Below are 24,527 nucleotides of genomic sequence, written 5' to 3'. Positions count from 1 at the left end.
CAGGAGAACATAATGAATAGAATGGTATGCTTTTTATTGTAAGAATTTTAGAGTACAGTTTATCTTTAACTGATTTCAACAAAACTCGGTATATAGATCTTTTACTACCTGGGAAAATATGATCTGGAAGTCTCAACCCCCCCCCCCCCCCCCCCATTTGTGCACACCTGGGCTTAACTACAAACAGTCAATCAAATTTCACCTATTCAAGTCAATGAGAAAATTTTAAAAGGCTGCAATTTTCAATGTAATAAAACCAAAATTTGGCACAGTTGGTCACTTGGTGGCCAAGGTTAAAAAGTCAGAGAAAGTGGGCGGAGCATGAAACAGCCAATACAATTTTAGCCATTCTTCTTACATGCGAAAATGTAAACTGCATTCTTTGACTGTTGATCACAGGGTTTCCAAACTTGCCACACTTTCTCACTGGGAGACTGGCATTAATATTCAGGAAAGTGGGTGGAGCCTACAACAGCCAATCAAAATTACACTGTTAAAGGCAGAGACCTCAAACCTGGTACAGTCGGTCATTGGGTGACTGGGCTTCAAATTTAGAAAAGGGGTGGAGCCACAAAAAGCTAATCAGATTTGTTTCATTTCAATGGGAAATGATAAATTATAATATTATAAATTATAGATGCCAAGAACGTCAAAGCACGCAAACGTTGTCATTGAGTGTGTCAAGGTTAGAAAAGTGGGCAGGGTCAAACACAGCCAAATACATACCTAGGCAACTCCGGGTCATCAGAGATTTATGAATAAGGAGAGGTCATTAAACTTAGAAAGAAATGCTCTGTGCATTTAGCCCAGAGCATCATGACCCTGGTAAGTTCTGTCGACCTTGTTGGGTGGAAGGGGTTGGGAAGTGTTGGGAAGGGAGGAGTTGGGATTAGTCAGGGACGGGCTGGGAGGAGGCAGGGCTTAGCTGTAGGCAGGGTAGTTGGGAGGAGGTCAGTACCTCCTTGGCTGGCAGCCAGAGAAACCGTGTGTTTTTCTCTGCTGCCTTGAACCAGGGCCTAGGCCTAGTTAACATGGTGGAGGAGGAGATTGGAATGATTTAATATTGACAGGTGGGTCAAAGGCAAAGAGCATCGCAAGGAGGAGGACGAAGATCGTAGGCGACACAGGCTAATCCCTAGGACCTTTGGGAACTGGTCCCAGGCTTTTAATATAATGGCAAGCATCATAGTAGAAAAGGCGTTGGATAAGTGCGCAGCCTTATTTTGTTATCAAGACACAATTGGAGAGGCTTACAGGATGTACAGGGGTATGGCTTGGTTGTGCTATGATGAACAGTTTTGTCAGCGCATGTCAGTTCAACCTGATCTTGACTGGAGCCACAAGGACATAGGGATTTGGCTCCGGGTCATGGCGGGGAGAGTCGGCTCGTATTTGGCGTGGGGGTGTTGGCATTCGTCCAGTGTGCAAAGCGGGTCTCAGCCCTTTCAGGGCAGCACCCTTCCAGGGGGGGGGGGGGGAATCTGGTTCGGGCAGGCGGGCAATCTGTTGGGCCTACAACGAGTCGCAATGTAGATTCATTGGAACCTTTAAGTTTAGGCACGAATGTTCTGTGTGTGGTGGGTTGCACCCGGCCTTCAAATGTTTTAAGGGAGAGGTTCAAATTTCCCAAAGCATTAGGGAGACGGATCTAACAAGAGGGAGGACATCGGTGAATCTAGGGGCGATAGAACCCTGGCTAGACTGTTGTCAGAAAGAGCAAAGTTACCTCTGTAGCGGAGAGCGGCGCGGCCGCTGCTTCCGCGCCTGACGTTACGGGGGTTCCCGCCGCCACCTCCTCGGCATCGCTTCCCACCTGGTCAGGTCTCTCCAGGGCGCATCTCAGCAGAAGAGCGCACGCGCGCACACAGAGACAGGACCGTTATGCGCTAAGGAGGAAGTTCAGCTGACCGGCCAGTCAGCTGACACCTGGGAACTGACATCTGCCGCTTGATTGGTTGAGAGGAGTGGGCGGAACCGCGGGGATTACCTTTGCATTTAAGTCCCGGGCTGTCATTTCTACATTGTTTGCTGTTGCTGATACTTTGCGGTTAAGCTCTCAGACCTTAGATAGATCCTGGTGTGCTTTGATCCGGCAGGACCCCGGGGATTTCACACATAGCTAGGAATTGTTTGATAGCTATAATTATTACTATTATTGTTGCCTATTGTGTATGAACCTTGCCTGAACTACTGACTATCCTTTGCCTCACGATTCTGTACTCTGCCTATCTGTCTCGTTGCCGACCCCGGCCCGACCTCGACTCTGCCCTTGCCTTCTGATTCTGTACTTCCACATATCTGATTGCTGCCGACCTCGGCTATACCTCTGACTACGATATTGCCTTCCGATTTTGTACAGCGACTTGACCGATTGTTACCGATCTTGCCTGTACGACCACGCTAGCTACAGTGATAGTTCCCACAGCCAGGGGCTATCACTTAGGAGTACTCCTGAGTTACTGTGCACTAAACACGTGTGATCACACCTTTTATTAAATTATACACTGATTTCTATTTTGTATCTGCTACTGCGGTATCACTATCTGTCTGTTGAGCTCACTCTGTTCAGCAGAGTACCACCAATCATTACAACTGTTATGAGGACAAAAGGGCAGCTGAGATGTTGAGAAAAGGTTTTGGAGAGGGCTTCCACATTCCTTCATCAGCGGAAGCAGGCCAGCAAAGAATTTGAAATCTGCCAGGATTCACGAAGGGGTGGTTAGGGATAAAATTGCAAAAGAGGTGGGTTTGGGGAGGATGAGAGGCCCCTTCGAGCCACCAGTACAGGGTTTGAATGTTTCACCATTATGTGTAGTCCCTAAGAAGGAGCTGGGCAAGTTTCGATTGATCCGTCACTTGTCATATCCAAAAGGGGATTGGTTAACGACGGCATCGATCCAGAGCTCTCCTCCGTCCAATATGCAACCTTCAATATGGCATTGGACATGGTGAGGGAAGCCGGGCTGGGAGCATTGATGGCGAAAACCGATGTAGAGGCGGCCTTCCACTTGCTACCGGTACATCCCGATAGCATGCATCTGTTGGGATGTTTCTTCAACGGAAACTTCTACGTGGATGCCTGTTTACCAATGGGTTGTTCAATTTCTTGCTCTTACTTTGAACTTTTCAGCTCCTTTTTGGAATGTGTGGTTAGGTAAAGAACAGGGATTTCGGCCATCACTCATTATTTGGATGATTTCATTGGGTTTGGTGGGCTTCGGGGCCTTTTCTGGGTGTAGATGGTGCGCGGGCCAATGGCCTTCGGATTGGAGTCAAACTGACATCGTTCGGAATTTGGCATTTTTGGAATTATTCCCTTTGTGGGTGGTGGTTGAAATTCGGGGTGAGGAGCTACGGAACAAGGCGGTGAGCTTCCGGTCTGACAATATGGCCATGGTGGCTGCGCTGAATTCCATGTCGACTTCCTCTCCTCCGGTAATCCGCTTACTTAGACGCTTTGTGCTGTCTTGTCCAAAATACAATGTACACTTTAGGGCTGTACATATTGCTGGAGTGAAGAATGAGATACCTGATGCGTTGTCTCGTTCACAGTGGGATCGATTCTGGAAGTTGGCACCAGGAGCCCAACGAGCACGGGAACAATGCCCGGAGTATCTATGGGGACGTACTGTAGGGGGACTTCACCGTTGGATTCAACAATCGGTAACGCCAAGCACATCGACGGAGTACAATAAAGTGTGGTCTGAATGGGAAGACGGAGTACAATAAAGTGTGGTCTGAATGGGTTAGTTGGATTTTGGATGGAATCCACAGTTTCACCAGCTAGTATGGATCGTAGGGTAGCAGCTTTAGCCTTTGTGGCTAAGCTGCGGGGGTGGGAGGATTTAACTAAGGGCTTTATCATGAGGCAAGCGTTGAAAAGGTGGAGGAAGGAGCATAAGGGGCATGATAACAGGCGACCGGTGACTTGGGAAATATTGAAAGGTATGTTTGAAGAATTACAAAATGTCTGCTTTTCCACATTCGAGGTGCATTTGTTTCGGCTGGCGTTTGGTTTATCTTTTTATGGGGCTTTGCGCGTCAGCGAGTTAGTCAGCGCAAATAGGCAAGGGGCTTAATTTTAGACGACGTGTGGGAGCACAATGGGGCCCTAATGGTACGGATACGGCGGTCAAAGAAGAATCAGGCGGGAAAAGGGGTACAAGTAACACTCTTCCCATTAGCAGGCTGTTTTACATGCCCTGTGTTTCTTTGGAAAACATACATTGCGATTAGACCTGGGGATAAGGGCAGGAATCTGTTAATTCACAAGGACGGGTCGGTGCTGTCTCGGTTTCAATTCGTGTCGGTTATGAGGAAGTGTTTGGGTAATATGGGCCTATGGAATAAGGAATATGCTTCACATTCCTTCAGGATAGGGGCGGCCACTGAGGCCGCTCGGTTGGGTTTGTTGGCAAATACATTGATGAAGATTGGAAGATGGCAGTCTAGCTGATTTAGATCTTATGTACGCCCAGGCCGGGTTGAGCAAGTTTGAGCTGTTGATGGAGGGAGGGATACTGATTCGGGATAATATTGACGGATGTTGTCAAATGGGTGCATTGTTTTGTCTCTTTCAGGTATCAGCCGGTGCGTGGTCATGCATGGGCCACTCTTACGTGTGCCGGGCAGAAAAACGGGCATCAATCAGGCAGAGTGGCCTGCAACTGGGTTTGGATGTCAGCGCAATGCGTGTTTTTTGGTTTGGGGTGGGTGGTTTGGTCTGGTCAAAATTCATGCCCTGTTTCAAGGAACAGTTAGTGGCATTTCCATGGCCAGACATTTTAGTGGTACACTTGGGAGGGAACGACATGGCACAGGTTTCATTTAGGGCCCTGTTACAAGTAATAAAAGGGGATTTAATGGCAATCCGCACGCTGATCCCCAAAGTGAGATTTCTATGGTCTGAAATGGTGCCACGACGGGTTTGGGGTGGTGCCTGCAGCCACACGGCAGTGGAGAGGGCTAGAGCAAAGGTTAATAGAGCCATGGAAAAAATTTTGGTTCGGTCTGTGGGAAACATTTGTTCGTTAAGGGTAGGGGGTCAGTTGGATAGCAATTGGTAAGGTTGGGCTTTAATAGGGATTTGAGCCTTAGGGGATATTAGGTTGTGGGCTAGTCTAATTTTGCCATTGTTTCATTTCAGATGTCACAGCTTCGGTGGCGGTCTCCTCTGCTGGTAATGGTGGCAAAATGGGGCTGAGGAGTCGGAATATGTGGATTTTGAGGTTAAAAAAATGCATGAGCGGTACAAATTTATGGGGGACAATATTGGTTGGTACGTTTATGAGCGGTGAGTAACTTCCAGGTCGCATGTAACCCAGGGAACTTCTGGCATGATTTGGACGGCCGTTGTTCGGTTTTCATGCAGGTGGTGAGTGGAAGTTATTCAAGATGGGTGGGGCTCCTCAGTCGCCACCAACCAGTAATAGGGGGGATGAAGTTTTCAAGAATTTGAAGTTATGTTTACATTGCTGTGTTTTTGTTGTGTTAATATTGATTTTCATTGTTATTTTATTTGGTATTGTTGTAAGCTGTGGCCGACATTAAAGTATCACTCCAACAAAAGAAGGTGTTTCTGGTATTATTTGTTCAATGAGTGTAGAGCAAATGTCGGTCATGGCAGTAATAAAAAAAAAAAAGGGGCTGGGGGATTAGTGAATTGGTGGTTGGAGGGGGTTCGCTAAGGTTAGTTTTTAGGGGGAGAGTTATGAATGCTGCCGAGTCATGAGAGTAGCAAAGCCTTATATAAAGAGTTGATGTGTGGGATTCATTATATATTACTAAGACTCATAAGTCCTGATTCAACCATCTATCCTACAAAATAACTGTTGAGCATGTAGCAAGTAAAAAAGTATTAAAACTGTTGTAAAAAAGTAATGTTATATTTTGCTTACCTTGGGGCAGCTTGTTTTAATTTTTTGAATACTTGAGGCTAAAAAGCTATTTTATTTCAGAAAATTTTTATGTGAGAAAATTCAAGCGGCCTACATTTTGAATGGATTATTAAAAGTGTCTTATTTTACTAGTTTTACCATTTACTATACTTGCATTTACGTGACTTTTTACAGTTTAACTTATGAGAGAAATCAGCCTGCATTAAACGTTTTATACAACATGTAATGGCTGCACAAGTCATCCTTAACCACTTCAGGATTCTCGGTGCGTATATGTACGCCCCTGAATTCTGAAGTGTATTCCATGGAAACGGCCGCTCGTATGAGCGGCCGTTCCATGTCAGTTCACGGAGGATGTCTCCGTGAACACCCTGCAAGCCGATCGGCGACTCGCAGGGTAAATGTAAACACACGGGGAAGATCTTCCCCGGTGTTTACATGTATACGGCGCTGCTGCGCAGCAGCGCCATAGAGGAGATCGGCGATCCCCGGCCTCTGATTGGCTGGGGATCGCCGGCATCTGATAGGCTAAAGCCTATCCCATCAGGCGCAGGATGGAAATCTGTCCTGCGCTGCTCACAGGGGGAGGGAGAGGGAGGGAAGGGGAAGGAGGCCAGGAAGCGCTGCGGAGGGGGGCTTTGAAGAGCCCCCCGCAAGCGCAAGCAGCCGGCGGCGATCAGACCCCCCCAGCAGGACATCCCCCTAGTGGGGAAAAAAGGGGGGAAGTCTGATCGGCCTGGCTGCAACCTGATCTGTGCTGTGGGCTGGAGAGCCCACGCAGCACAGATCAGAACAAAAATATCGTGGTACAGAAGTGGTTAAAATTTAATATTGTTAAAAATTACCTTTTCAATTTAGTCTGCAAACTAGTGTGATAATCTGCAGTGAGCCCCCTCCCACCAGCCCCCCCCCCCCCTATTTTCTTTGAGTAGTATTGTGTACAGAAACTGCCTTAGAATATTGTCATCTGTAGGAATTAGGTGGACTGCAGAGTGCTTTTGGATCCGTTTTTGTTTGGTTTTGGGTTTCTTTTTTCTGTTTGTTTTTTTTATCAAAAACATGACCTCATTGACTTGCGTTAAAATCATGATTTTTCAAACAATTTACCATAATTTTAATGCAAGTCAATGGGAGCGTGTTTTTAAAAATTATAATGGATTGAAAAGCCATCTGAATTATGCCTCAGCCCTTACTCATGTATTTGACTCTCTGCACAAAGAAAGCTTTTTGATGGCTAACACAGTACAACACTCTACTGCTTGCACAAAGTAAAATATAAAACTATAGGATTTTTTAGGAAAACAGCATTTTTTTATGAAAACTCCACCATTAATGTATTGTAAGAATGGAAAGATAAAATAGTCTGCAAATACCTTTTTTTTGTATGACCTCAAGGACGTTCTTTTGACTACTGCAGCAGCATTGATCTCCTTTTCCCTCATGTCTATTGGAGAAGCAATGGTTTCAGAGAAGGTGGTGTGGTGTGGCAGAGCTGCTGCTCACCCCGAGACCCAGTACCCCCTTCCTTGGATTCAGGGGTAGGTCCGACAAGAGGGTGGTACATGCCTTGTTCCATCTGGCAGACTCAATGTAAAAATACATTTTGACCCCCAGTCTCTCTGGGAAATCAATATGTGACAGTAACATATCACGTTATATCATGTGACTGTGCTGTCAGTCTTAAAATTAAGGTATTTGCAAACATTTGTAGACTTTTATTCTTATATTACAACAGTACTGTGAGAGTTTGGAAGAACATTTATACAAATTTAGTTAGGAAATGAGCTTACAATAATTTGTATTAGTTTACTCATCTCTCTACTTACGGTAAACAGTAAGCTTAAGTGAAGTGCTGCGCCCACTGCTGATAGCATTCTCCACCAGGCAAGTGTAGATATCATCATCGGACATTATGATTCTGGAGATGGTCATCACACGCCAATCAATGGACAGCAGTATCCTGGAGCCATTAGCCAGTGGCTTCCCACCTTTCAGCCAGGTGTAGAGGGGTTTTGTACCGTTATCATGAACACAGCTTAATGTGAAGTTCTCTGTTAGTTCGAGGACTGTGGATGAAGGGGCTGAGACACGAGGCTTAGAAACCGGAACTATAGGGAACATACAAAAGATATTTACCTTCTTTTATAAGGCAAATGTTTAATGCATACAATGCATACCTGACCCAAAGCAAAGCTCCCTAAGGTAAGAACTGGATCCAAATACTTCTGTGCATTTTATTTTATTTATTGTATTTATAAAGCGCCAACATATTATGCAGTGCTGGACATTAGTTAAGGTTACAGATAATATTTAGGGCTGACATACAGCAATAAGACAATACAGGAAAACATGCAAACCAGATCACACAGCACAGTATGAGTACAAGGTAATGCTTAGTCAGTCACTGGATGGGAGCATGGAAATTAAGCCAGTCGAGTTTACTCAAGAGTTCACTCAGATACATAGGATGTCTGTACCGTAATGGAGGTGTGGGAACAGATAGGAGAAGCAAGGAGGAGGGCCCTGCCAAAGGCTTACAATCTAGAGGGAGAGTTAGCAAAGTGCAAGAAAGTCACTATAGTTGTCAGCTTTCAAGCAGTTAACATAACATCCACATAGTCCAGTCCAGCTAGCTGCACAGCAACATCGCTCCAGAAATTAGCAGACCACTATAGTTGGAGGGCCACCCCCCCCCCCACCCCCACCCCTGTCATAAGTAACACTTCTGCTGTTTACTCACGCATTCCAGACAACAGAGCGTCCTAGATCAAAGCACCTCACTGCAGGCTTAAATCAATCTCCGAGGATAACGCCGGGCCAGCTCGCCTCGTCCTCTCAGGTTACCAGGACATAGATTTCAGCATGTTTCGGTGACCAGCATTCTCTGATCCCTGCATTCAGCCGCGTCTGCGTCTCTGAGCCATACGCTCTCTAGGCAGTCCGCACCACGCGAAACCACAGCGTGACCTCAAACAGGCAGCATAGCATAGGTGGATGGTGTCGGATCAGCTGCGTGTGCTGATAGGCTGACTAGTTTCGAACGGCAGATCCATTCTTCCTCAGGGCGTGGCTTGCACTCAGTAGGCCAGACCTTCATAGGGTACTCCGGCTCCACCTCTTATCTATTGATTGGCTGAGCAGTTTGATGGCAGCCTGTGAGAGTTGTCTGCTAAGGAATCTAGCGTCAATACCTGATTACTCTTATGTGTACAGGTCCTTTTCCAGCAAATGTATTTGTGAAGCAAGTGAGTAATAATTATGATAATCCATCAAGGCCACATTGATTTTCTGTAGCAGGTAATCCCTCAAGATCATATAACAGGCAAATTAACCTAATCCAAAAAGGATGATCCTCACCATCCAGGCATATGAGAGATGCTCTGTATTCACACAACACCATAACACACATACAGGTAAGGAGTTCAAACCAGGGACAAAAGACAGAGAAACAAAAAATAACAAATAAACTCCACATAGCTTATTTAAATAAGTAGGTTTTTGTCTCCTTTGGGGCACAAGTACAGTCTTATGTGTGATATTAAGCTATAGATTAAAGGATGATTCCATCCACTGTACAGTGGGACATCCTCTCTACTTTTCCACATTTCACACCAAACACCAATGCTAGCATAGAGTGCCCCTAATCAAAACTTCTTCTCTCCAATTTTTCCATCACCTCCCCCCAGGGCCGGGCCGAGGCATAGGCTGGAGAGGCTCCAGCCTCAGGGCGCAGTGTAGGAGGGAGCGCACAATTCATTCAGCTGTCATTCCTAATTGTGTTTGAAGCAGAAAGAAATAAGAAAAGGGGATACATAGCAGTGACTGCAAGCCAGATAACTAAATATTAAGGTGTTGGGGAGGTTGTGGGCCCTGTGGCGCCTCTTAGTCTAATAGCAATCAGTGTGTGATAGCTGGGGTGGGAGGGATGGAGGGGCGCACTTTGGTGTCTCAGCCTTGGGTGCTGGAGGACCTTGTCCCGCCTCTGCCTCCCCCTCACAAAAAGCTTTTTAGTGTGAAGTCAACATTTAGACCCTGCAGAGATCTCGACCTCAGTCGATACATCCACATCGCCTCTCGGCGAAGCAGCATCTCCTCAGTCCTCTCAGATCGTGTGGGCACGTCCACACTATTGATGCACATTGCTCTCAGCAATTGAGCCATTATGCATTTTTTTAAATGTTCTGCGATTGGCGATTTCTTTTCACCGCTCGCAATGATGACCAAATGTTTGAGCAATCGTGTCTTAAATGCCCGTGTAGACATGCCCACATAGTATTTGTTGCAGGCACATATAATCAAATACACAATCCATGTGGAATTACAGTTCAAGAATGTATTCAATTTGTAAATTCTAGATCCATCTTGGGAGGAGAAATTATCAGTTCTCATTACAAAAGGGCACCCCCTACATGACCCGCAGGGATGGTCATCCGGATCCGGGTACCCGGGTAAACGATAATTTTTCCGCTATCCGGTCGGATCCGGATTCCGGATACCTGGGCCAATATCCTGATAGCTCTATGCAGGTATCTGGCCGAATAATCCGGATACCCGACGGATATCCGGATCCGGGTACTGTAACAAGGGAGATGATGTCATTGAGCCAATCAGAGGGCTCCCAGCCAATCAGAGGGCTCCCAGCAGAAGCCCTAGCAACCAATCACAGAGGGGAACTCTGGTCAGCCCCACCTGACCTCATTGAGCCAATCAGAGGCCTCCCAGCCTAAGCCCTGGCACTCAATCACAGAAGGGAACCCTGGCCAGCCCCCCTGTGCAATAAGGAGGGCTGGCATGATGAGACAGATCGTCCTTGCTTGTGTGGCTGGCTGGTCACTGGCAGACTTGCTCCAGTGCTGTTGGCTTAGCAAGTGCTGCCTGTATACAGTGATAAACCTAAAGCTGTGAGTGCTAAACACCTTCACTACACTATTGTTCTATTGTTTTTTTTAGCTAGCTAGTGTAATTGCTTGATTTCATTCACTCAGTTAGGTCCTGTCTGTGTCTGTGTGTGCTGTGCAGGCCAGCAGGACGGTATAGGTTAGGGAATAGGATTACTGTGTTATTGTATTGTATTATATAGTTAGTTAGTACTGCAGTTAGTTGTTAGAGAGAGTAGTACTGTGTTAGCTTACTACAGATTACTGCAGTGCTGCTGTGCTGAGCATTGTCAGTGTGACAGTTAGACAGATAGTGTGCACTGTCTGTCCTCTACTCTGCAGTCTGTCACTCCGTGCTGATCTGATTTAAAGTCCAACCCCGATTTCATTAAAGTAAAAGTACCCCACATCATCTGGTGACATCATCACGTATAAGTTGTACTATGTCTGCTGGCACCGGCAGCCGGGGGAGGGGCAGCAAGGGTAAGAGGACAGGGAGCAACATTACGCCACCCTCATAAGGTCTGCCGTGTCAGTGTCGACCCCAGCATGCAGCCTACCCTCAGTCAGCGAGCTTTTCGCTCCAGGTGCCACGATTGAACTCAGGGCTGTTAGCCACAAGGAGTTTGAGGAGGATGTTCTGGGTTTTGAGGAGGGGGGGTATGATGTTGATGATGGGATGAAGGACCGTGACTACCATCCACAGGATGGGGATGTCAGCTCTGAGGAGGAGGATGCGTCGGTGGGTTTGGCACGGAGGATCAGCATTGCAGACAGTGGCCGTGGAATGCGGGACCTACCACATCCTTCTGCCGCTACCACCAGCCGCACCACTCAACCCCCAACAGCCACAGGGAGAAAAGCCGCAGCATCCCATTCAGGCCGCAGGGGAATCTTCACCTCCTCAATCTGGCGGTTTTTTACTCTGCCCTTATTGGACAGCAAGTTTGCCATATGCAATGTGTGCCATATGCAATAATAAATTAGTGTTTCCCTTTAAAAAAACATGATGCTACATGCATCATTTACCCTAAAAACCCCCTTTAAAGCTATTTAAAGGGCACTTTCGTTTTTTCTATCCGGATACCCAAATAGGTCGGGTACCCGCGGGTAATTTGGTCGGATATCTGAATTCACTCGGATATCTGCAAGGTCGGATCCGGATATCCGAATCGGATCCGGATATCTGGGTACCCGGATCCGGGTGGATTTTCAAAAGTACTACCCGAGCAACCCTGATGACCCGCACCGATACATACCTTTTGGAGGCGGAATTCGTTGTAGTTCAGATTGCACCGGAGCATCCCTCAGGTTCTTGGCACGACGTGCCATCACCAAAGGCCTAGGACGCACAATTTTTTTAGATTTTTGGGTCCAATTGTAAAATGTCCCAACACCCACGAAGAATCAGATTCAATTTTTTTTCAGTGCGCATTATACTGTGTCACTATCCTACAGTACCCTGTTCCCTCCCAACCATCAGCGGGGGGAACGAGCACGGGGGCAGAGCAAGGTTTCCCAATCGGTATGTAGCGCCCTATTATAACTACGTCGCAATAAACGATTTGAGTACCCACATTCCCGGAAGAGCCTAAACATTTCTTCCGCTTCTCTCTTAAATTGTTTCACATCCACGCAATTTCGTCGGATCCTTAAAAACTGTCCCGTGGGGATGCCGGCAATCCCCGACTCCGGATGATGGCTTCCCGCATGTAGGATGGTGTTACCGGCAGTGGGTTTCCAAAAAGTGCTTGTCACCAGCCTATTACCAATCTTCACAATTTCCAGATCCAGGAAAGTAATTATTTCCGGATCCACTGTGAATGTTAAACAAATATTATGCCTGTTGTTACTTAGGACTGTGACAAACTCGGCAAACTCCACTGCTGTACCCCTCCACACGACAAGCACATCATCAGTGTAACGGAGCCATAAAGCCACGCCTCCACGGAACAGTCTGTTCAAATATACCTCCTGCTCCTCCCATACCCCCAAATGGAGGCAGGCATAAGCAGGGGCACATGCTGCCCCCATGCTTGTCCCCCTCAACTGATGGTAATGGTGACCCCCAAAAACAAAAAAGTTGTTGTGTAACACAAAAGACATCAATTCCAACAAAAAGGAGTTATGGATGGTATGTAGAGGGTAATTTTCAAACACATATTCTAAAGCATTCAGGCCAAGTCATGAGGGATTGATGTATATAATCCCTCTACATCGACTGAGGCCAGAATGCAGTCCCCACCAATCACAAAATTGTTAAATTTGTTGAGGACTTGCATTGAATCCCGAACCTACGAGGGCAGCTTCCTTACAAGAGTCTGCAGCTTACGGTCAAGATATCTGCCCACCGCTTCACACGGTCCTGCTACAACCAAAATTATCGGACGTCCCGGTTGGGGTATGACACCCTTATGTACCTTGGGGAGGACATACATTGTAGGTTTCATATATTCCTCAAGTTCCATATACTTATACTCATTCTGGTTAAGGATGCCATGCCTAAAACCGAGATGTAGCCGGAAGTTTAGCTCATCAACCACCTGTCTGAAAGGATCACTCTCTACCCTAGCATATGTAAAGGGATAATTTAGTTGTCTATGGATCTCGCCGGTGTATAAATCCCTGTTAATCAAAACAATGTTTCCCCCTCTATCACTTGGCTTTATGACCAAGTTAGTTTTACTTTTCAAATCATCCAAAGCCCACCACTCTCCTGGGGTAAAGTTGTCAACCTCTCCTGGGGTATCCCAGCGATGTCTCCCTATCTCTCATTCAAAGACCTCCAAAAAGGTGCTCAGATGTCAGTTTGTATTTAGTGTCGGCATATATTTGGACTTCGGGTGCACTTTCACATGTTCGGGAAAACTGACCAAGGAAAGCCAATCCTCCCCGTTTTCTTGCTCCCCAACTTCCAAGCCAATAGCCGCATTTTCTTGCTCGACATCCGAGCCCTCTAATTCAAGTCTCAACTGAACTTTACTGTACACAGTAAATTCATCTGTCCCCTTCACAGGAGAAAAAGACTTTTCCCAAAAGGGAGAGGTGATCAGGGGTCAGTACCGCATCAGACAGGTTGATCACCAATCGAGATCCAGAGACAACGTTGTCAATCACACTTTCTTGCTCCTCAATTGCATTCTCGGCTGTTGCCCTATCTGTCCTGTGGTTCCTTTCTTTTCTCCCTCCACCTCTACTACTTGAATCTGATTCTGGACTGGATAGGAAGACAGTGGAAAGATTCACAGAGAGGAGCCGCCGTGGTTGAGTGATGGGAGGAGTGGATAATTCTGGCTACTGTATTCATGACGTACTGCAGCAGAGCAATTTGGGTCATAGGGAGACCAGACAGAAAGACATTGCAGTAGTCAAGGCGAGAAAATTATGAGGGCATGCGTGAGGAGTGATGGTGACAGAGGCCAGGAAACGGCGGATCTTGCAGATGTTGCAGAGGTGGAAGTTGCAGGACTTTTCGAGGTTTTGGATATCGGGGGTGAAGGAGAGTGCGGAGCCCAGGGTGACACCCAGACAGCGGGCTTGAGAGGTAGGCAAATGGTAGTGTGGTTAACAGTGACATGCACATCTGGGAGGGTCAGGGATGGCTGGGGTGGGAAGATCATAAATTCCGCTTTGGCCAGGTTTAGTTTCAGGTACCTAGCGGACATAAAGGAGGAGAAGGCTGATAGGCAGGAGGAAATCTTGTCCATGGAGGTAGGTCTGGGTGTCCTCTGCATACAGATGATAGTTAAAATTCATGGAGGAGATAAAGTTGCTAATGGAGGTTGTGTATAGGGAGAACAGTAGGGGGCCAAGAACCGAGCCTTGGAGGACTCCCACCAAGGTGGTTGAGGGTGGATGAGGACTCATTGAAGGAGGTTGTGAAGGAGCGGTTGGAGAGGTAGGATGAGAGCCAGGGCGAGGTCATGAATGCCCATGGACTGGAGGGACTGGAGGAGTAGGGGATGGTCCACTGTGTCAAAAGCTGCTGAAAGGTCAAGGAAGAGGAAAATGGAGTATGTGCGTTCAGCTTTAGCTAAGGCGAGGTCATTGACCACTTTGGTGAGAGCTGCTTCAGTTGCGTGGGCAAGCCAAAATCCAGATTGCAGTGGGTCCAGTAGGGAGTTGGCGTTGAGGTACTGGGTCAGGCATTTGTGAACCAGAAGCTCAAGGAGTTTAGAAGCAAGGAGAGGAGGGAGATAGGGCAGTACTTGGAGGGTAGTGAGGGGTCGAGGGAGGGTTTCTTGAGCAGAGGTAGTACAGTGGCCTGCTTGAAGTCTGAGGAGAAGGTGCCTGTGAATAGGGAGAGGTTAAACAGGGCAGTGAGGACTGGGGCCAAAGCCAGGAAGTGAGGATGGTGTAAGTCAGAAGGGCTGAGGTCAAGGGGGGAGGTAGTGGTATGGGAAGTCTGCAGTAGGTGGTTGACTTCCTCAATGGTAGTAGGAGTGAAGGAGGTGAGGGGAGGATAGGGTGGAGGAAGAGCTGGATGAGAGGGGATGGAGACAATTTTTTGGGTGAAGTGGGTGGCTATATTCTTGGCAGAGAGGGAAGAAACAGAGGGTGGGTTTAAGCATGGAGTTTAAAGTGGCAAAGAGACACCGGGGATTGGAAGCTTGTGCTCCAATGAGCTTGGTGAAGTATTCCTGCTTCGCATAAGCAAGGCCAGTGTGAAAATGCAGCAGGTTAGCCTTGTACTTTAGGACCTGTTTTCCTCCATTTCTGTTCAGTGGTGCATGTTACCCTCTGGAGGTTGCGAGTATGGGTGGTGCTCCAGGGCTGGGGGTGTTTGTGGCAGTATATTGGGGGATCAACTTCCTCTAGGGCCGATGAGAGGGTTTGATGGTACTGAGCTGCTGCAAGATTAGGGCAGGTTTGGGTGGGGAGAGAGGAGGAGAGGGCATAGAGGGGTCGGCTAGGATACTGGGATTGAGTTGACATAAGTCTCGCTGCCATCAACCAGGTGGGTGGGTGGGTGGCTTGAAGGTGCCTTCTTTGAGGAGGTTGAAGGTGAGAAGGTGGTGGTCTGAGGGCGGGAAAGATGCGATGTCAAGGTCTGTAATGGTGGTGGATCTAGTGAGTATAAGGTGGAGAGTGTGACCTGCAGAGTGGGTGGGGTTGTTGGTATGTAGAGATGGCTTAAACCACCAAATTTTGGTTTGTAAACCTTGAATGCGAACTTCCGCAAAAGTTCGCGTTCCTGCGAACCATGCGAACCGCAATAGACTTCAATGGGCAGGCGAACTTTAAAAAATACAAACACTGTTTCTGGCCACAAAAGTGATGGAAAAGATGTTTCAAGAGGTCTAACACCTGGAGGGGGCATGGCGGAGTGGGATACACACCAAAAGTCCCTGGGAAAATGACGGATTTGACGCAGAGCAGGGTTATAATCCCTAAAGGGCAGAAATCACATTGCATTCCTAAATCGGAGGCATAAAGTGCTTGAAAACATCTTGCGTGTGTAGACATGGATCTTCAGGTAGTGTAAGTAGTGTACTGCTTCACACTGACAGACCAAACTCACTGTGTAACGTACCGCAAACAGCTGTTTGTGTAGTGATGGCCATGCTGGACTGGTGTGCACGATGGCGAGAGTGCAGGCGATGGCGGTTTTCAAGCCGGTATGGTCGGGCTGAGGTAGCTCAAAGACAGAACAACAGTGACTGTCCAGCTGATCGAATTTGGTCTGTCCACAATGAAGCAATGACCTTATTATCTTGGGTCAGGTGTGCCCCCAACACACTCATATAGGTCATTGCTTCATTGTGATACGCAAGCCCTTTCACCGCGGCAAGGTAACGATCACGAAGGGGAATTGACACATGTATATGCCTTTTGTTTTGTTGTTGCAGCCGCAGTGCAGCCAGAAAAATTAGACAGGCATGTACACGCACCAGAAAAATTCTTCTTCTTTTTGTTAGTGGCTGCTGCTAGCAGCGACCTTAAAGGGACTCCGAGCTCATCTAAAAAATAAAAGTTGTACTCACCAGGGGCTTTCTCCAGCCCAGTGCTGGTCGGGAGGTCCCACGCCGGCGTCCTGGCTCCTCTCCTTCTCCCCGCTCCGGAATGGCTGACAGGCCGCAGCCCGGGCGACACTCTCCCGAGTGTCGGGCTGCTTCTTCCGCATATGACGCGGATTACGTCACACGCCGGCCGCCTCGCGTCATCACGGCGGCCGGCGTGAAAGTACTGCGCATGCGCGATTAAAGCGTGGAGTCACTTTAAACATTTAGGAATCCGCCTGGAGTCATGGACCCTGTTGGTGGTGGCGGAGAAGGCAGTCAAGCGGCAGGCAGGCAGAGATGCTGTGTGGGGACCAAATTAGTCTCGGGGCAGGCAGTCACATGGCATGAACGCAGAGATGCTGTGTGTGGGGACTGACTTAGTCTTCGGGCAGGTGTAACCAGTATTCTCTTTTGCCAACTGGGAGAAATCCACCAGACACTGATGCAGTATATTGAAAGCAAAAATTTATTAGGACCCTGCATCAACATTAGACATTTCCTCCTCTTCCATTTCCTTTTTGGTCAATGTGTTCATCAAATCCTTTAAAGCGTTAGCAAATTGCGGAATGGTCTCCTCTCTTCTCTGTGTGCGATCTATAATTCTTTTGTGCATTACATGTAAATCAGCTGGGTCTCTGTAGATTTCTTTTAGTATTTCAATAATAGCTTCTAATGAGGTAGGTTGAGGAAGGTCAGAAGTCACTATTGTTTTTCTGGCATCCACTTCTAGAGCTAAGATGGCTATTTCTTGTTGAATTTCAATAGGAACTTTATAAGCCCTAATAGCACTATGGATCCATTCTTCCCAATCTCTCAATAGCATATTGGTGCCATTGAACTTGGGCAAATATGTGGTCAGAAGTCCAACAGGTGTCATATGATAAGCACAAGAAGTCAAGTGATGCCTTTCCCCCTCGGCTGCACTGGTTCCTGGAGCAGGACTTTGACCCTCTGACTGTAACTCCGCCTCCACCCTGCTGACTACGCCAAATTATGTAACCAGTATTTTCTTTTGCCAACTGGGAGAAATCCACCAGACACTGACGCAGTATACTGAAAGCAAAAATAATAATAACTACCGTAATTGGGAAAACCCCTTGTTTTATATTTTTTATAAGGCCTGTTCCCAAAACATCATGTGTTATCAGCTAGCTGAGACTAGAACACGTCAACAATTCTCGAGAATCATAACAATCTCACGAAAATGTTTTACTGTCTCAAAACATCACCAGCTTTTAAATGTATTTCAAAGTATTAAATGATTGTATATGTAATTATGGGGTTTAACAATAACTATTTATTTCTTTATAAGGACTGTATTGATTATTAATATTTAGATTAATAATATTTATGTGTAATAATTAAGAAATTGTACATGTATAATTACTGCAGTAATGTGAGTTTAACTTGTTCCCTGTCTTTACACAGAAGCATCTTTGAAATGTCAAGGTCACAGACAAACACATTAACATAAACAAAAATGTTCTGGCTTTTTGTAGCTAGAATAATCCAATTATGAGTTTCACTGCTTGGAATATGCTGCGATGTCACAGAGCAATATTTTAAAAAAGTACTCTAACTTTACAGTTTACAATGAAATTTTGTATAGAACATTAAAACTTAAAACCTATACATATGACAGCTTTTCCTGCATAAATAAAACCGCTAGAATTCTGACACCCTAACCCTCCTTTTCTTTAGGATGTACCAAAATCTCATACGCTAATCTTGGGGGCTTCCTCTGCCAAACAAACCTTATAAGGATTGATTTAAGAGATCTGAAAAAGCTGCAGGCACACAAATTGGAATCATGGACATGCAAAACACCAACCTAGGTAAGATAGTCATTTTAACAATATCTATACACCCAAACCATGAAAACCTTTTCCACTCCATCCCTCCAAATCTTTTTTAATTGATCCTAATAATGGAAGATAATTCAAAGAATATAGCTTCGAAAAATCACTAGGTAACATTATTCCTAGATATTTAATTGCCTCTTTTATAAAAGGAAATGAAAAATTACTTTCTACCAATTTAGAAACTCCTGGTGCCAATGACACATTCAGTGCTTCAGATGTATTCATATTAATCTTCAAATTTGAAAAAATACCATATCTCTCAATTTCCTTAACCAAATTTGGCAGAGACACCAGAGGCTCTGAAACATAAAACAAAATATCATCTGCAAACACCGATATCTTATGCTCCTCATCTCCAACTCTAACTCCATGGATATTCCCAGACCTCTTAACTGTGCACAAAAAAAACTTCCAAGGTGTAACGATCGGTGTAACACAGAGAGGGTCTGATTACCGGTGATCTGCAGTATCACCGAGAATACAGAAATATACCCGATTATTGATGATCTGCAGTATCACCGAAAATCAGATATATCTCTAACCTCTGGACACCTGGGTAATAAGAGTGTTTGGTGCAACAGAAACACTTTGAGGACTGCACCTGAGGAGCAGGTGCACAGCAGTAAGGAGTACTGCACAGTAACACGTTCCTTCCGCAAGCCTGAGACTCTCCCGAGGGAGGGGTCAGGCTAGGAGTAGGAAGGACAGAGTGTGAGTGACAACAAGGAAGTTTGTCACCTCCCGGTCTGCGAGCTATCTCTTGACTGAGGAGATAGCTCTCGAGGTCGGGCAAGCCGGGTCGGCAACAGACAGACAGATCAGGGACAGAGACAGGAGACAGATGCGGAATCCTAAGACAAGCAGAGTTCGGCAACAGAGTATCAGATATAGCGAAGTACCCAATCAGAGATCAGAAGAGTAGTCAGGAAAGCAGAAGGTCATAACAAATAATCAACAATGCCTAGTTTTGGGTGTGAGCTCCTTGATCATCAACACCCTGGAAGTGGTCTGAGTATAACTAGATGGTAAAGCTAATTCCTAGTCTGAGGTGTGAGGTCCCTGGTCATTAACACCTAGGAACTGGTCTAAATAATAACACAGATAATATACAGTTTTCCCTAGACTGAGGTGTGAGGTCCTTGATCATCAACACCCAGGAACTGGTCTAGATAATAACACAGATAATATCACAGATACTGACAAGGTCTGAGTGCTACTACGTAGTGGGTCGCAACGCCAGACACCAGAGAAATGACCAGCACCCAGTATATATACACCAGCGCTCTCCAGTGCCTCCCCTAAGTGCTGGACCAATGAAACCTGATAGAATTGTCAGCTGATCAGATAGATCAGCTGACACCCTTCTGACTGCCATAAAGGCTCTGCCTCTCAGCGCGCGCGTGCGTCCTTCTGAACCTGTGTGGACTATCAGTCCCAGCCACACCAGACATGTGTTGTAATGCATCTGTTAGTTTGAATGCGGGGCCAGCCGCACCGCTGTCAGAGCATGCGGCGGTTTCCCCGCGTTCAGCCATACTGCTAGTGGTAAGCTCATGCGTGCAAACCACCGCGTCGGACACGGAATCCGCCGCCTTGTTCACTGGGCATGCGGCGGTTTCTCCGCGCTCCGTCAGGCTAGTGGATGCAGGCCCATGCGCGCAAGCTGCCATGTTGAACACGGAATCAGCCGCCTTACTCTGAGTACTCGCGGCGGCTTTTCCGCGTTTTCTCACAGTATCCCCCCCCCCCCCCCTTCCTGAGGAGTGGACTCCGGACAGCTCCTACCCGGTTTCTCAGGATACAAAGCGTGGGACTCCCTCCTTAATTTATCCGCATGCATGCGACACTCATGTACCCATGTTCTCTCCTCAATACCATACCCTTTCCAGTGAACTAGATACTGCACTGTACAACACGTGGGTCTAAAATGTTTTCTACTTCGTACTCAGGTTGGTCATCTATCATCACAGGAGGAGGAGGAGTGGAACCTACATGAACTGCTGGCTGAAGCAGGGACACATGAAAGGATCTTACACCACGCATGCTGGCAGGGAGATCAATGGCATGAGTAACATTGTTGATCTTCCTGGTCACTGGAAAAGGGCCCACAAATCTGGGTCCTAACTTGGGCGAGGGCTGTTTCAGGGTCAAATGACGGGTGGACACCCAGACCAAGTCTCCTGGCCGGAACTTCCACTCTAAGGAGCGTTTCTTGTCAGCTTGACCTTTCTGGCTTTGAAAAGCCTTCTCCAAATTATTTTTCACGATCCCCCAAATGTTCTTAAATGACTTTTGCCAAGCCTCCAAAGCTGGAAATGGAGTGGAAGCTACTGGCAGTGAGGAGAACTTAGGCAACTTTCTAGTTACCACCTGAAACGGAGAAAATCCAGAGGAAGAGCTTTTCAAATTATTGTGCACAAATTCTGCAAACGGCAAGAACTTGACCCAATCATTTTGCGCATCCACAACATAACACCTTGGAAACTGTTCCAACGACTGATTAATTCTCTCAGTCTGACCATTGGTCTGTGGGTGGTAGCCCGACGAAAATGACAGTTCCATGCCCATTTGATGACAAAATGCCCTCCAAAATTTAGAAACAAATTGGACTCCCCGATCTGACACAACGTTTTCCGGAATGCCATGTAGCCGGAAAATGTGGATGATGAAAAGATCAGCCAACTCCTGGGCCGAGGGGAGTCTTTTCAGGGGCACAAAATGGGCCATTTTACTGAAACGGTCGACTACCACCCAAATGACCGACATGCCCTCAGACCTCGGAAGCTCACCCACAAAATCCATGGACAAATGGGTCCATGGTTCACTCGGGGTGGGCAAAGGCTGCAACGTTCCCACAGGTGCCAGACGGGAGGGTTTGCTTTTTGCACATACTGCACACTCCCTAACATACTCCTTGCAGTCAGTTGCCAATGAAGGCCACCAAGCACACCTAGCAACAAGGTCCTGTGTTCTGGTGGCCCCAGGATGTCCAGCATTTTTGTGGGAGTGGAACATCTGCAATATCTGGAGACGAAATGGCAGTGGTACAAACATCACCCCTTCAGGGACATCCTGCTGGAAGGGACTTAAAGTCTCCATCCAGTTTTTCCAGGTCTCTGTGGCTGCCAACACTACTCTCTGTGGGATAATAGTGTATGGGTCTGAGGGCTGTGCTGTCTCTGGCTCAAAGCATCTGGACAAAGCATCTGCTTTAATGTTTTTACTACCCGGAGTGTACGTAATTACAAATCTGAATCTCGAGAAAAACAGTGACCAACCGAGCCTGACGGGGACTCAATCTCTTAGCCCCCTCAATGTATTCCAAATTTTTGTGATCAGTGTAAACGGTAATCGTATGTTCTGCTCCTTCTAGCCAATGACGCCATTCTTCGAAGGCCAATTTAATGGCTAGGAGCTCCCTGTTGCCTATATCGTAGTTTTTCTCTGCTGGTGAAAACCTACGAGAGAAATAGGCACACGGGTGTAATCTTCCCTACAACCCAGAACGCTGAGACAGCACAGCCCCTACCCCGACGTTCGAGGCGTCCACCTCCACAATAAAGGGATAGGAGGTGTCGACGTGTCTCAAAATGGGTGCAGAGCAAAACAATTCTTTCAAAGTGGAGAAAGCAGCCAGAGCTTCGGGTGACCAGTGGTTGGTATCTGCCCCTTTCTTTGTAAGACTGGTGAGCCTTTATGAATCTTTTATAGTAATTAGCGAATCCTAAAAATCTCTGGAGAGATTTCAGTCCCACTGGCTGAGGCCATTCCAGGACAGCAGAGACTTTGGCAGGATCCATAGAAAGGCCCGAGGTGGAAATTATGTACCCCAGAAAAGTGACAGATGTTACCTCAAAAATGCATTTCTTCAATTTAGCATAAAGCATGTTCTGTCTTAACTTGTGGAGCACAATTTTGACATGAGCCCTGTGCTCAGAGAGGTTATCTGAGAAGATTAGTATATCATCCAGATATACCAGAACAAATTTACCCAACACCTCCCTGAATACTTCATTAATGAGTTCCTGAAAGACGGCCGGGGTGTTACACAACCCGAAGGGCATCACCAGGTACTCGTAATGCCCATCGGGTGTGTTAAAGGCCGTCTTCCACTCATCGCCCTCTCTCAGCCGCACCAGGTTGTATGCACCCCGCAAATCCAATTTCGAGAAAATCTTAGCATTGGTGACCTGAGTGAATAAATCGTCTATCAAAGGCAATGGATAGCGATTTTTTACTGTGATTTTATTCAGGCCCCAGTAATCAATGCATGGCCGAAGGCCTCCATCTTTTTTCTTTACAAAAAAGAAACCTGCTCCGGCAGGCGACCGGGAAGGGCGAATGAAACTCTTAGCTAAGTTTTCACAGATGTACTCTCGCATGGCCACTTTTTCTGGCCCAGACAAATTGTAGAGATGACCTCTAGGGGGCATACAACCAGATCGGAGATTGATGGGGCAATCGAAAGGGCGATGTGGAGGTAGTTTCTCTGCAGCTTTGAAACAAAACACATCTGAAAATTCAGAATATTGTTCCGGTACTCCCTCCACATGAATCCTGGTCTGACCCAAGGTTACCCTCACTAAACAATGATGAAAGCAATGGGCTGACCAGCTTGTTTGCTGACCAGTGGCCCAATTAATCTCAGGGGAGTGAAGGTGTAACCAAGGCATGCCAAGTATGATAGTGGAGGTTGTCATGTGTAACACAAAAAAAAGCAACTTCTCCCTATGCAGCACCCCTATAGTGACTCCCACCTCTGGTGTCTGAGACAGAGGGCAGTTACGTTGCAGGGGGGAATCATCCACTGCCGTAACTTAGATAGGTGGTGTTACCGGGGTGAGCGGACTACCCAATTTCTTAGCAAATTCGTAATCCATAAAATTAGCCGCTGAGCCCGAATCAGCGAAGGCCTCAGTGACTTCAGATTTATCTTCCCATGTAATCGTACAAGGAAGAAGCAACCTTTTATTATCTAGGGGTAAAAGTTGTACGCCTAGGGTATTACCCCCAACTACTCCTAGGCAGTAGCGTTTCCCGATTTCTTAGGGCAATTCTGTACTTTATGACCCCCCTCTGCACAATAAAGACATAACTGCTCTGAAATCCTGCGTCTCCGCTCCACTTGAGACAACTTTGACCGACCAATCTGCATTGGTTCGGGTGGAGGTGAAACGGGAGGAGGTGGAGTCACAGGAGGCGCAGCGTAGGACACCATCCTTACATGGTTTCTACCCCGGGTCTGTCTCTGATAGCGTAGCCTACGGTCGATCCTGATGGTCAATGTAATGGCCTCATCAATGGTCTTAGGTTCAGGCTGACTTAACATAAGATCAGAGACCTCATCTGACAACCCTGATAAGAAACAATCTAACAGGGCAAAGGTGCCCCACCTGGCTGATACTGACCACCTTCTGAATTCAGCAGCATACTCCTCGACCGGACTCTTGCCTTGGCGTAACAACTTGAGGTTCCGCTCAGAAGTCGAGGCAATGTCTGGATCGTCGTAAATTATTGCCATGGCTTTAAAAAATTCATCTACAGAGGTTAGGGCTAAATCTCCAGCGGGTAGACTGTACGCCCAGGTCTGAGAATCGCCTGATAACAAAGTCTTAATAAATGTGACCCTTTGGGCCATAGTTCCTGAAGATCTAGGTCTCAACTCAAAGTATGATAACACTCTACTCTTAAAATTTCGGAAATCAGATCTGTGACCAGAAAATTTTTCAGGTACAGGCATGCGTATGTCTGTGCTAGGAGGAGATCGCACTTCATCCACAGCCGTCTGGAGGGTTTGTAAAGACCCGGACAAAGCGTCAATTAACGCCCGGTGATTACCCAGCACTTGGTTGATGGTATCCACTGAAGTGGTAAGTGCGCCCAGACGGT

The 24,527-nt window shown here is 46.8% G+C and overlaps 1 protein-coding gene across 3 annotated transcripts in view; it reads right to left on the bottom strand.

Moving 5' to 3' along the window:
• The window catches only part of HEPACAM (hepatic and glial cell adhesion molecule), a 467,036-nt gene that overhangs the window by 280,073 nt on the left and 162,436 nt on the right, over positions 1 to 24,527 (bottom strand). For all 3 annotated transcript variants that reach the window (XM_068242699.1, XM_068242701.1, XM_068242700.1), the window contains exon 4: positions 7,724 to 8,005. In XM_068242699.1, the coding sequence (XP_068098800.1) occupies positions 7,724 to 8,005 (282 nt within the window). The remainder of the gene's footprint in view (positions 1 to 7,723; positions 8,006 to 24,527) is intronic.

The sequence above is a fragment of the Hyperolius riggenbachi genome, chromosome 6, assembly GCF_040937935.1.
Source record: "Hyperolius riggenbachi isolate aHypRig1 chromosome 6, aHypRig1.pri, whole genome shotgun sequence".
NCBI lineage: Eukaryota > Metazoa > Chordata > Amphibia > Anura > Hyperoliidae > Hyperolius > Hyperolius riggenbachi.
This window is presented reverse-complemented; position numbering and strand designations above follow the sequence as displayed.